The following is a 13,366-nucleotide window of genomic DNA, read 5'->3' as shown; positions in this document are numbered from 1 at the left end:
TTAAAACAAATGAAATTACTATTGCAGATATCAGCTACCAGAGGTTACTTACAGAATAGAGCTGGCTAAGTGAGACTATTGTTCACACACTCAAACTAGCCTGACAGAGACTGGAACTCAGCCATAGATACACCGTGCATTAATAAACTGGTAGGAATTCTTTGTTAGGGTTACCAGATTGAGGGATGAAGGTAATTTATATCCTTTATTTGGACCTTTAAGTAGCTTCTGATGAGACTGCTGTACAAACCTTGCACCAAGGTCCTTCCTAGATGGAATATTGAAAGAATACAAATCTTTTGAGAAGAATTGCAGTCATGTGCAGACTCACTGATGAATGCACTATTTGAGATCCCTCAGATACTGAAGCAGTCCGTGTCCATCATAGCAAATTATTGATTTAGCATCTCAGTCATGATAATGAGGCTCAGAGCTGAAAATGTGTTGCTGGAAAAGCGCAGCAGGTCAGGCAGCATCCAGGGAACAGGAGAATCGACGTTTCGGGCATAAGCCCTTCTTCAGGAAGGGCTTATGTTCCCTGGATGCTGCCTGACCTGCTGCGCTTTTCCAGCAACACATTTTCAGCTCTGATCTCCAGCATCTGCAGACCTCACTTTCTCCTCCATAATGAGGTTCAGACAAGTAAGTGGCAAGTAATGTCCGTGCCACAGAAATGCCAGACAGTAACCACCTCCAAAAGTAGAGGATCTAACAATCACACCATATGAAATTCAATGTCATCACCACTACAGAATTCTCCACTGCTAGTCACTGTTGACCAGAAGCACATTGGATCAGACACAGACATGCGATGGCTGCAAGAACAGGTCAGAGGCAAGGAATTCTGCAGCATACAACTCATTACCTTTTTCCCCCAATGCCTGTACACCATATACAAGGCACAAATAAGGAGCATCCACACTTCTTGATGAGTGCAGTTCCAATAATATTCAAGAAGCTTAACACCATCCAAGATAGATTAGTCCATATTACTAATATACCATTCACTACCTTTAATGTTCAATCACCAAAACACAGTTGCAGCAGTATGTACAATCTATAAGACACACTGCAGAAGCTCCTTCAACAGCACCTTCCAAATCTGTCAGCTCAGTCATCCAGAAGGACAAAAGATAGCAGATGCATAGGAACATCTGTGCTGAAAGACATATAACATATATAAATGCCTTTCTTAGAATTTGGGTTTTAAACTAAAGGTTTAAAAAGTCCGTTCAGAAGATAGAGTTAAATTTAGAAAAAAAAAATTTAGTTTCTCTGTCATAAATAGTTCAGGCTAATGCAAGCAACAAATCATCTTAGCAGAATGTTTTAGTTTTAAAGCTTCCAAAGCAGCAGAGTTTGGCTAGAAATCTGCAGGTTATTAGAACTGAGAAACTGAAAATTTAGACTCAGATGTGTGTGAAGTTCATGTCAGTAGATTTGAATTTAATTGACTCACTGAATTGTTTTTATCATCCATGGCAGATACACTATAAGGTGCCAGTTAGTAAGAATTCTGAAGAGTTGAGAGAAGGGCATCATTTCTGAATTTGAATCTCTACAGAGTATTGGAAAACAGTTTGAAATATTGTTTTGAGATCTTTCTAACTGTCTACTATGCTTATTTGGTTGGTTTATTTTGCTTCTTTTATGTATTAAACTTCTGTTATTAAAGAAAATCCTCATGTGAATATGTTTTGGTGATAAACCAAATTAACTGAACAGAAAAAATTTAAATATCAAGTCAGGTTTCATTCTGTTATCTGACTTGTCCAATACTACCATCAGCTGGGACTATAATACACCATCACATGCAAGTTCACCTCTAGTATCCTGGCTTGAAACTGTATCTCTATTTCTTCACTGTTGGGTAAAATGCCTGGAATGCCCTTCCTAACAGCACTACCCCTGACGGTGCAAAGCAGCAGATTCTCAAGGGTCATTAACAATGTGTAATAAATGCTAGCCTCGTCAGCAATGGTCTCTATCCTGGAAATAACTTTTTAAAAAGAAAAATCAGTAAATGTGGCTGCAGTGCATCTCTTCATACAACTTGTTCGCATAGATAGTAAGTAGTTGAGGCTGCAGACTAGTTACAGTTTGCGAAGAGAAAAAATTACCAAATTGTCCAGAGTCGGTTTCCTGTTCATTAGCCAATCTTTTATCCATGCTACACATTACCCTAAATACCATGAGCTCTTAGAAATCACAGTAACTAGAGTTCTTGTGGCACAATGGTAGTGCCCTTACTTCTGGGCCAGGAGACCTGGGATCAGGACCATCTGCTCCAGAGCTGTATAATAACATCTCTGAACAGGCTGATTAGAAAAGTATATTAAAAGCACAGTAACATTTCATGTGGCACCTTATTAAATGCTGTTTATAAATGCAAATACACTACAAATGTACTCGTTCTCCTTTAACTAACCTGCTTTAACCTCCTTTAACCTAAGTCGTCCAACAAATTTGGCACATTTGATTTCCCTTTCATAAAGCCAAGCTGACTCTGCTTAATCATATTATGGTTTCCCTTCCAAACACAATACTGGTTCCAGAATTTTCCCAATAAAAAAACGTTAGGCAAACTGGCTCATAGTTTACTGCTTTCAGCTTACTACTGGGATTTTCCAGGATCTCGAAAATTTTAGAAGACTACAACCAATGCATCACTGCAGCCACTTCTTTTGAAGTCCCAAAATGTAGGACATCAGGTCTAGGGGACCTGTTAGTCTTTAGTCTAATTAGACTGTCTAGCATTTTGTCTGTAGTGATGATAATTATTTCAAATTCCATCCTCGTATTCGTTCCCTGATTTCTGTCACTGAGGTAAATTGCGTGTATTCCACCATGAAGACTGACACAAATTATTTGCTCAAAATCTCTACCACTTTATCCTTTAAGGGTGAAACAATCACTTTGCTTTTTATACTCTAAAAATTCTAACTGTCTATTTTCTTCTATCATGTTAGGTTCATAAGCAGCTACGTCAGGCTAGCAGGAAGACAAATGGCATGTTGGCCTTTATTGCAAGCATAACAGAGTATAAGAATACAGAAAACTTCCTAGAATTTTACAGAGATATGATGAGATCAGAACTGGAATATTGTATGCAGTTTTGGTCTCTTATATTTAAGGAAATATCTCCTTGTATTGGAGGTAGTACAGTGAAGGTTCACTAAATTCGTTCCTGGCTCTCATATGATGACAGACTAAGTAAATTTGGCTTATATTTGCTGAGGTTTAGATGAAAGAATAGATCATTGAAATATATTATATACTGATGTGATGAGTCCGGAAGACAGATGTTACTTCCTCTAGCTAGGGAATCCAAGACACAAAAGCTCAGTCACACAAAGGCAATAATTATACATTAAAAGCTCATTTGTGAATCTTCTCTATTTGAGGATGCCTGACATTAAGTATGTTTAATTCAGAGAAACAAATTCTTGGTCTCTTAGGGAATGCAGAGACATGGATGCAGGTGCAAAAGTGGAGTTGAGGTGCAGGATCATGCATGAATGTATGAATAATGAACTGGGGCCAGATGGTCTACTCCTGCTCTTATTCCTTATGTTCTTATTTATTTACTGTTACTTTTTCTCATGCTTTGCTGGTTTCTAAAATGTTCTCAATCTTTTCACGTAGCACTAAGCTTTGTGACATTGAGTGCATTCTGCTTCAATTTAATATTGTCCCTTATTGGCCATTGATGGTTCATTTTTCTTGCAGTCTATTTTCTAAGTGGAATATATCTTTGATGAGAATTATGAAGCACCTCCCACAATGTATTCCTTATCTACTGTTTCACCTTTTAAATATCTCCAGTATATTTTAGCCAGCACTCTTAATACACAAGCTTTAAGTCCCAAGTATCATATACCTGACTGAATGTAAAATTCTATCTTCTTTTAAAATTCACAAAACTACCCAAAATCTAGTTAGTGAAATTAAGATACAGATAGCTTCCTAAGGTGGTGACCACAGTATTGCAAGCTCAACAGTGCAGATATCCAGCCCTTTATCTTGTAGCTATAAAGTCCAGGTAAAGATGGGGTTTGGGGTGTGCGTGTGCATGCATTCATGTTTCTGTTTGGTGGAGGACGAGGGGAGAAACAGGGGGATGACTAAAATGTCTGGCTTCTCTCCAGCCAAAGCACATTTGCAAATGAAAGAAAGAAGAGTGTTAGTATTACACTGCAAATGAAAAACTGACATTTATTTCACAGCTGTTATACAGCATTACACACTAAATATTGCAATAACAGAATCTGCTGTTGCAGCAATTCTGCACCCATAGATCAGGAGAGCTTATAAGCACAGCACATTTCATTTGTGAACTTTCCAATTCTGGATTCAGCAGTACAACAGTCTAATTAATCAGCAAGTGAATGGTAGTCAATGAAAAAATAACTGGAACAGAATAGAAAGAGATTGTTCATTTTGAATCATTTTTGAGTTGACACCAGCACTTTTCAGAGCAATGGAACCTTTTAATTTTCAGAAAATAAAATGATTCAAAAATGTAAACAGAAAATAAATGACCTAGTAGGAAATACCTGTTCTTAAATACATAGGTGTTTCATTTGGAAGCACTGGTCAAACGTGTGGGAGCTTTAAAGCATAGAGAGAGTAAATTAAATTCTCTGATAACTTTATTTACTCCCTTATTCGCAAAACCAGGAAACAGGCACTCATGGACATTTATATCACTATCTGTAAAATCAATTTAACATGTCAATTTATCAAACCAGCCACTTCAAGATATAGTTAGTTCCATCATAAAGAATATGGGGAAATAGATGGTGACAACATGAAGAATGTCCATATTACACAGGAGATGATGCTGGATGTCTTAAAATGCACAAAAGGTGGATAAATTCCCAGGACCTGATCAGGTGTACCCTAGAACTCTGTGGGAAATGATGGATCTGATTGCTAGGCCCCTTGCTGAGATATTTGGATCATCAATAGCCACAGATGAGGTCTCGGAAGACTGGAGGTTGGCTAACGTGATGCCACTATTTAAGAAAGGTGATTAGGAAAAGCCAGGGAACTACAGACTCGCAAGCCTTACATTGGTGGTGGGCAAGTTGTTGGACGGAATCCTGAGGGACAGGATTTACATGTATTTGTTTAGGCAAGGACTGATTAGGATAGTCAACATGGCTCTGTGAGAGAGAAATCTTGTCTCACAAACTTGATTGAGCTTTTTGAAGAAGCAACGAAGAGGATTGATGAGGGCAGAGCGGTGGACATGATCGATATGGACTTCAGTAAGGCATTCGACAAGGTTCCCCATGGGAAACTGGTTAGCAAGGTAGATCACATGGAATACAAAGTGAACTAGCCATTTGGATACAAAACTGGCTTGAAGTTGAAGACAGAGGGTGGTGGTGGAAGGTTGCTTTTCAGACTGGAGGTCTGTGACCAGTGGTGTTAGGTCCACTGCTTTTGTCATTTATAATAAATGATTTGGACGTGAACATAGGAGGTATAGTTAGTAAGTTTGCAGATGTCAGCAAAATTGGAGGTGGGGCGGACAGCGAAGTAGGTTACCTCAGAGTACAATGGGATCTTGATCAGATAGGCCAATGGACCAAGAAGTGGAAGATGGAGTTTAATATAAATAAATATGAGGTTCTGCATTTTGAAAGGCAAATCAGGGCAGAACTTATACACTTAATGGTAAGGTCCTGAAGAGTGTTGTTGAACAAAGAGACCTTAGAGTGCAGGTTCACAGTTCTTTGAAAGTGGAGTCGCAGGTAGGTAAGATAGTAAGATAGAAGGCGTTTAGTATATTTTCCTTTATTGGTCACAGCACCGAGTGTAGGATTGGGGGAAGTCATGTTGCGGCTGTTCAGGATATTGGTTAGGCCACTTTTGGGATATTGTGTGCAATTTTGGTCTCCCTCCTATTGGAAGGATGTTGTTAAACTTGAAAGAGTTCAGACAAGATTTACAAGGATGTTGTCAGGGTTGGAGGGTTTGAGCTTTAGGGAAAGGCTGAATAGGCTAGGGCTGTTTTCCCTGGGAGTGTCAAAGGCTGGAGGGTGGCCTTATAGGGGTTTATAGGATGAGGGTCATGGATCGGGTAAACAGACGAGGTCTTTTCCCTGGGTTGAGGCAAGTCCAGAACTAGAGAACATAGATTTAGGGAAAGATTTAAAGGGACCTAAGGGGCAACTTTTTCACGCAGAGGGTGGTGCATGTTTGAAATGAGCTGCTGAAGGAAGTGGTGGAGGCTAGTACAATTACAACATTTAAAATGCATCTGGATGGATATATGAATAGGAAGGGTTGAGATGGATATGGGCCAAGTGCTTGCAAACAGGACGGAATTAATTTTGGATATCTGGTCGGCATGGACGAGTTGGACCAAAGCGTCTGTTTCTATGCAGTATACCTCGATGACTTTATAAAGCCCAAAATGCAGTTCCCTTGCTGTTGCCATTTTGATAACGTCTCCAATTTGGATCTAACCAGACATGAAGTAACTGCATACATAAACAACAAGTCCCTCTACAATGGGACTGTGTCAAATTACCCCAGAATACTGCAAATTATGCAGTACTTTATAGTTAGTTAATCAACTGCTGGAAACTGGTTTACACAACAAGCATGCTTTGGATTTTGAGGCTCATCCTCAAATTGAAATTCTAACAATTTGTACATTACGAGAATTTGTAACACAGAGGTGGGCATTTGGCTTGTGCTGGTTTACTACTCAAAACCACCTAAACCCATCTCACTCCTTTTGATTGTTTTTCAAATATCAATCCAATTCCTTTTTAAGTTGAAGTTACGGGATTTAAAGCAACCTGCAGCGTAGTATTCAATGTGGAAATTACCTATTATGGGAAAAGACATCCTCTAATTTTCTTTTCAATTCTTCTACAATAAATCCTATTATCACTGACTGCCAGATAGTCGGCAGAGCTTCAGAATTCTAGCACCATTCACTGCATCTGTGTTGCAATGACACCACAGGTAAAAAAAAAACACTGACCTGCATGTTCCTTAGAAGCTGGAATATCTCCATGGTTCTCGAGACAATGTCTTGCACAGTCTCTTGTCCAATTCGGCAGAGGGAAGCTGTATTAACTTCACGACCAGCCTGGCCCTGGGGTCCAGAAAATGCTCCAGGCATCCCGGTACCAGGCACTGGGGGTGTTGCCATGACTCCCTTTCTTCTGACACGTCAATGTTATTAAAATGCTACAGAAAGAATTTTGCACAAACAAGACAATAAGTATTTCAAGGTATGAAAATTTAGTAAAGAAATTAAGAATACTATGTGTTTGCATTGCACAACTTCTGCATATTAGTTTAATGATTAATAAAACATGAAATCTTGATTTTGATATCTGACAGTGTAATTATAACAAAACTGTAAAATATTCAGAGGTTCTGATGATGCTAACAGAAAAACATTCTTAACAAGACCAGAACACAGAACGTGTTGCATCACAAAAAAATCCCTTGTGGCTCATTACCCACATGCATACACGCTATTTCATTTCCGTGTGCTAATCGCATGCACAATTTGCAGTTTCTCCATGTGTGTCAAGGTCCACAATTGCTATCCCAATGAACTGCAAACGTGGGTATTTAGTGACATACATGTTTGTTAATTTAAAAAAAGTAAGAACTTAAAGAATTCAGATGATAAAAGAAACAGGACTTTACTCAAAATAAATAGGGTCTTACATCAGTTCCACCCTTTGGTTAAAAACAAAATTAATATTAGGTTTTATTTTCAAGGTGATGCCTGTCACAGTTAAGGGTTCAGATAAAACACACAAAAGCAGCTACTATGTCATTTGTTACTCAACGGTATCTTAACTCTAGCCACCTGCTTTGTCTCTGTAACATTTTGCACCTTTGGTTTACAAAGCTTTTTCGTCATATTTAAAACTACTTCAACTAGCATCTACTGTTTTTTGAGAGAGACTCTCCTATTCTACTACCAGCCCTGTTTTGAATAAATGTTTCCTAATTTCTCTTCTGAATGAAAATATCTATTATCAGACCTAATTCAATCAAACGATTCAAACATATCATTACACACCTGAGGCAGATGGGACTTGAGCACAGACCTCCTGACCCAGAAATACGGAACCTACCACTGCGGCATAATACTCCTGTGGCTCTCATTGCAAGATTATATTGCTCTAGACTGCACTACCAGCTAAGGTCTCTGTCTATTCCAGTTTTAAAACCATCGATCAAATGATAATTTAAATCTTACATGAATCACAAGTCTAACTGATGTAACCTCAGCTCAATCTAATTCTTGATTTCTGGTAATATTTTGGAAAATCTGTGTTGCGCATGTTCCAAGGTTAATTCATCCTTTGACCTGCAGTGCCCATAAATCTATACAGTACTTCAGCTAAGGCCTAACATGAGGGTTTTGTATACCTGTAGCTAAATTCCTCCCTTAGAATTTGATTATTGTTTGTCTTTAATAACTTAAGTGATTTGTATATGTGAAACCCTAAATCCTTTGGGATTGCCACTGTTCTAGCTTTACACCAATTAATTAATACACGTACACAAGAAATAGATGTAGGAGTAGACCATAATCCTAAAATAAAGCAAAGAATTGAGGATGCTGGAGATCTGAGACAAACACAAACTGAATTTGCTTTTGAAACTCAGCAGGTCTGGCAGCATCTGTGAAGAGAGAAACATAGTTAATATTTCAAGTCCAACATCTGAAGAAGTGTGACTGGACTCAATGTAAACTCTCTCCCTCGGCAGATGTTGCCAGATCATAAACCCTGTTGAGCCTGGTCAATCATTTCAATATGATCATGCTTATCAAGTCCTTTCAGAATCATGCATGTTTCAATGAGGTTATTTCTCATTCTTCTAAATCCCAGACAATGTGGGTCCAACTTGCATATATGATCATGGCTGATCATCCTTAATCAGTATCCTGTTCCTGCCTTATCTCCATAACCCTTGATTCCACTATCTTTGAGAGTTCTATCCAACTTTTTCTTAAATGAATCCAGAGACTGGGCCTCCACTGCCCTCTGGGGCAGAGCATTCCCCACAGCCACCACTCGCTGGGTGAAGAAGTTTCTCTTCATCTCTGTCCTAAATGGTGAGCATAGTGAGCAAAATTAGGACGCATGGTATTGGGGGCAAGGTACTAACTTGGATTGAAAGTTGGTTGGCTAATAGGAAACAAAGAGTAGTGATAAACGGCTCCATTTTGGAATGGCAGGCAGTGACCAGTGGGGTACCGCAGGGATCAGTGCTGGGACTGCAGCTTTTTACAGTATACGTTAATGATATAGAAGATGGTATTAGCAATAACATTAGCAAATTTGCTGATGATACTAAGCTGGGTGGCAGGGTGAAATGTGAGGAGGATGTTAGGAGATTACAGGGCAACCTGGACAGGTTAGGTGAGTGGTCAGATGCATGGCAGATGCAGTTTAATGTGGATAAATGTATGGTTATCCACTTTGGTGGCAAGAACAGGAAAGCAGATTACTACCTAAATGGAATCAATTTCGGTAAAGGGGCAGTACAAAGAGATCTGGGTGTTCTTGTACACAAGTCAATGAAGGTAAGAATGCAGGTACAGCAGGTAGTGAAGAAGGCTAATAGCATGCTGGCCTTCATAACAAGAGGGATTGAGTATAGAAGCAAAGAGGTTCTTCTGCAGCTGTACAGGGCCCTGGTGAGACCACACCTGGAGTAGTGTGTGCAGTTCTGGTCTCCAAATTTGAGGAAAGACATTCTAGCTATTGAGGGAGTGCAGCGTAGGTTCACAAGGTCAATTCCTGGAATGGCGGGATTACCTTATGCTGAAAGACTGGAGCGACTGGGCTTGTATACCTTTGAGTTTAAAAGACTGAGAGGGGATCTGATTGAGACATATAAGATGATTAAAGGATTGGACACTCTGGAGGCAGGAAACATGTTTCCGCTAATGGGTGAGTGCCAAACCAGAGGACATAGCTTAAAAATACGGGGTAGACCATTTAGGACAGAGATGAGGAGAAACTTCTTCACCCAGAGAGTGGTGGCTGTGTGGAATGCTCTGCCCCAGAGGGCAGTGGAGGCCCAGTCTCTGGATTAATTTAAGAAAGTGTTGGATAGAGCTCTCAAGGATAGTGGAATCAAGGGTTATGGAGATAAGGCAGGAACAGGAAACTGATTAAGGATGATCAGCCATGATCATATTGAATGGTGGTGCAGGCTTGAAGGGCAGAATGGCCTACTCCTGCACCTATTACCTATTGTCTATAGCCTCATCATTGGGCAAACACCACATTCCAGGGGGAAGTTTATTGAATCTTCAAGGCACTACCTCCAGTGCAAGTATACCTTAGCTTAAGCAAATAGACTAAAATTGCACAAGGTTTTACTGAGAACATATCTGGAATACTATGTATAATTGTTGCAAGATTTTGATATTCCTGATACTCAGATCTTTCTTTTATTGGACCAAAATGGATAACCTCACAATTACATGCAATGAAATACATCAGTAACAACACAGGTTTACCCACTAAAATAATCAATCAGTCTCAATGTAATTTTGTGCTCCCACTTTAGCAAACATGATTAACAGCAAAGCTGGATGCATGGTTCTTTATTACGACTAATGCAGACACAACATATACGTGTCCACAACTCTTATTGTCAAAAATTGTGTGCGGTCTGCATTCAAATCCATCAAGTTTGATGGAGTTTGTTCATAGGAACAGCAGAAATGGATACTCTTCGACTCACCAGAACTGTATGACAAACAGGAAGAAAGTTAGCCACCAGGATACACGAACACCAGCTAGCCACAAAAAGACACGACCCTCTCTCCCTCATAGCCCTACACACGGAGGAAAAAAACCACCATTTCGACTGGGACAACACATCTATCCTGGGACAGGCTAAGCAAAGACATGCAGAGAATTCCTAGAGGCCTAGCACTCCAACCACAATGCCATAAACAAACACACAGATCGAGATACCATCTATCAACATCTCAGAAAATAAACAGGAAATGACATTACAAACCCCAGGAACCCCATCCAGGACAAACATATAAATAGAAAGCAGGAGACAACAGCTTTGCTTCACTTGGAGGTTGCCACTGATGATGTTACCTACGCAGGTAATGAAATTTCTGGATATCAAACCTACAACTCAGCGAGCAAATGTACACCCTGTTACTGAGGATGGGCAATAAATGCTGTGCTGGCCTTGCTTGTGACACCCACATTCCATATGTACGTTAAAGCATTTTCCCTTCCTTTTGGATTTTCTTCCAAAACTATTTTGTCTATTTAATCTTTTATCTTCAAAACCTAAGAAAGAAAACTTTAATCCTTTCCTTTAATTTTTGCTTAGTCATCTCTACCCTACTTATAGAAGATGGTAAAAGGAATTGACAAAATAAAATATAGAATGAGAGGTAATAATTTTAGGATTAGGAGTTGCAGATTTAAAACAGATGTGAGGGGAATTTACTTTTCTGAAAGAGTTGTGAACCTGTGGAATTCATCATCCCAGAGTATGGTTGATTCCAGGATAGATTGGATTTGGTTTATTATTGTCACATGAATTGAGATACGGTGAAAAGTATTGTTTTGCATGCTATCCAGACAAATCATACCTTGTTAAGTACCTCATGGTAAAATAACAGATCGCAGAGTATATCTTTACAGCTACAGGGAAGGCACAGGAGAAAGATCAATTATAATAAGAGAGGTCTATTCACAAGTCCAATAACTGGGAAGAAGCTGTTCTTCAACCTGGTACATGTTTGCAAACTTTTGATCTTCTGCTGATAGAGTATATAACCAGGATGGGAGGGGTCTTTGATTATGTTGGCTGCTTCCTCGAGGCAGTGGGAAGTATAGACATTGTAAATTTGTGCAGACAGATTTTTAACTAAACACTTTGCAGGGTTACAGGGAGCAGACAGGAAAGTGGAGTTGAAGCGGAAATGAAATCAATGATTGCAGTGAATGGCAAAACAAGCTGAGGGGCTGAACAGTCTATTCCTAATTCTCACTATCTACAGTATTCCAATAAATATTCTTATCTTCCACTATATAAATTACAATAACTAATATCAACCTGTGTGTTTCAATTCTGACCATTTTTTTCACTCAAATAAACAGCAATATCTCCTCTGGTGAAAAAGCTTCCAATATAAAACTAATTGGTTTCAGTTTTCCACATGTATCTATTTCTAGGTAATTTAAAGTAGTTTAGGGTATGGGGAGAAGCAAGTCACTATTTTATGAAGTTTAATTAGTGTGCAGGCTGAGAAATAACACGAGAGACATTTCAGAGCCTCAAAAGAAAACGTAGAAGACAGCAGATGTCAAGCACATACTTGCATTAGATATGCTCTGTATGGAGGACAAACAGGCATTCCTCAAAGGGTTTATCATTGCCTGAGAAACCGGGTCAGAAACTCAGCTGCAATTCCTTCAGGCCACCAATATTTAAAATGGTGTCAATGGCAACATAGTTAATAGCAATCTAAATGAATAGGGCCTATTTAGATACCTATGCAAACATTCTAGCCCTGATGTAAATGCAATTCTCAAAGATTGTTGCGTGAGCTGTAAATATTGTTCCTAAGCCAGTAATGAAAGAGATATGAAGTTCCCCCATCCCAAAGTGTGCGCGTGTGGTGGAAGAGGAGAGGAGCGAAGATGGGTGCAGAAGAAAAAGGGAATTTCAAGTAAAATAGACTCAACCATTCTCTTATTTCTGTATGTGACAAGGCAGTGAGAATACATGAAGTGCAACCGTTATGGATATGCCCACATGTGATAGCTGGCCTGAGCTGACGGTAGAGGGAAGACCCTCACCCCAATGGAGTGTGACCCTCAATAGGTCAGCACATGATCTGGAGGAGCCGGTGTTGGACTGGGCTGGACAAAGTTAGGGGAACACGGCTCCTCGCTTTTTAATGGGGAGACCGCTTACACTAAAATCAAACATCAGCAGGTTGATGCCAACCGAATTACTATCCCCTGACAAATGCTTCCTAAACACACGGACCCACTTCCCTCACAAACTGTGAAACTTTTCAATATATAAAAATATAAGGCTGGTATCTGTCTGAACTGGACGTCAATGCTTTCAGCCATGAAGGTGCCCAGAACGCCAGCCGCGACAAGACGTGAACGGGCACAGCCGCTTCGATCTCTAAACGCCGTGCCACTGCTGAAACGTTATTCGTCTCAATACTCACAACCCAACCTCATCTCAGATTCCCAGTCCAGAGAAAGGAACCAAAAGCGCGGCTCATTGGCACTCGGTTCACCGGCTGGCTCATGTACGACACTGCAACCCGCGCCTGCGCACTATGCCCAGCCCCCGGCAG

The 13,366-nt window shown here is 39.8% G+C and overlaps 1 protein-coding gene across 5 annotated transcripts in view; it reads right to left on the bottom strand.

The window, feature by feature from the left end:
- The window catches only part of med30 (mediator complex subunit 30), a 40,084-nt gene extending 26,726 nt beyond the window's left edge, over positions 1-13,358 (bottom strand). For 2 of the 5 annotated variants that reach the window (XM_043688991.2, XM_043688994.2), the window contains exons 1-2: positions 13,235-13,358; positions 7,007-7,215 (exon numbers count right to left, since the gene is read on the bottom strand). In XM_043688991.2, coding sequence (XP_043544926.1) covers positions 7,007-7,177 — 171 coding nt within the window. In that variant the 5' untranslated portion in view covers positions 7,178-7,215; positions 13,235-13,358. Of the gene's footprint in view, positions 1-7,006; positions 7,216-8,555; positions 8,574-10,755; positions 11,045-13,234 lie in introns of those variants that run through there. The other 3 variants (XM_043688992.2, XM_087986049.1, XM_043688993.2) reach the window with 3 other exon arrangements.
- Positions 13,359-13,366: the final 8 nt, after the last annotated feature.

This window comes from Chiloscyllium plagiosum, unplaced genomic scaffold, assembly GCF_037043375.1.
Source record: "Chiloscyllium plagiosum isolate Xiang-an unplaced genomic scaffold, Cpla_swu_hap1 HiC_scaffold_4, whole genome shotgun sequence".
In the NCBI taxonomy this organism is placed as follows: domain Eukaryota; kingdom Metazoa; phylum Chordata; class Chondrichthyes; order Orectolobiformes; family Hemiscylliidae; genus Chiloscyllium; species Chiloscyllium plagiosum.
Note: the sequence above shows the minus strand (reverse complement) of the source record. Positions and strands in the feature narration are given on the sequence as shown.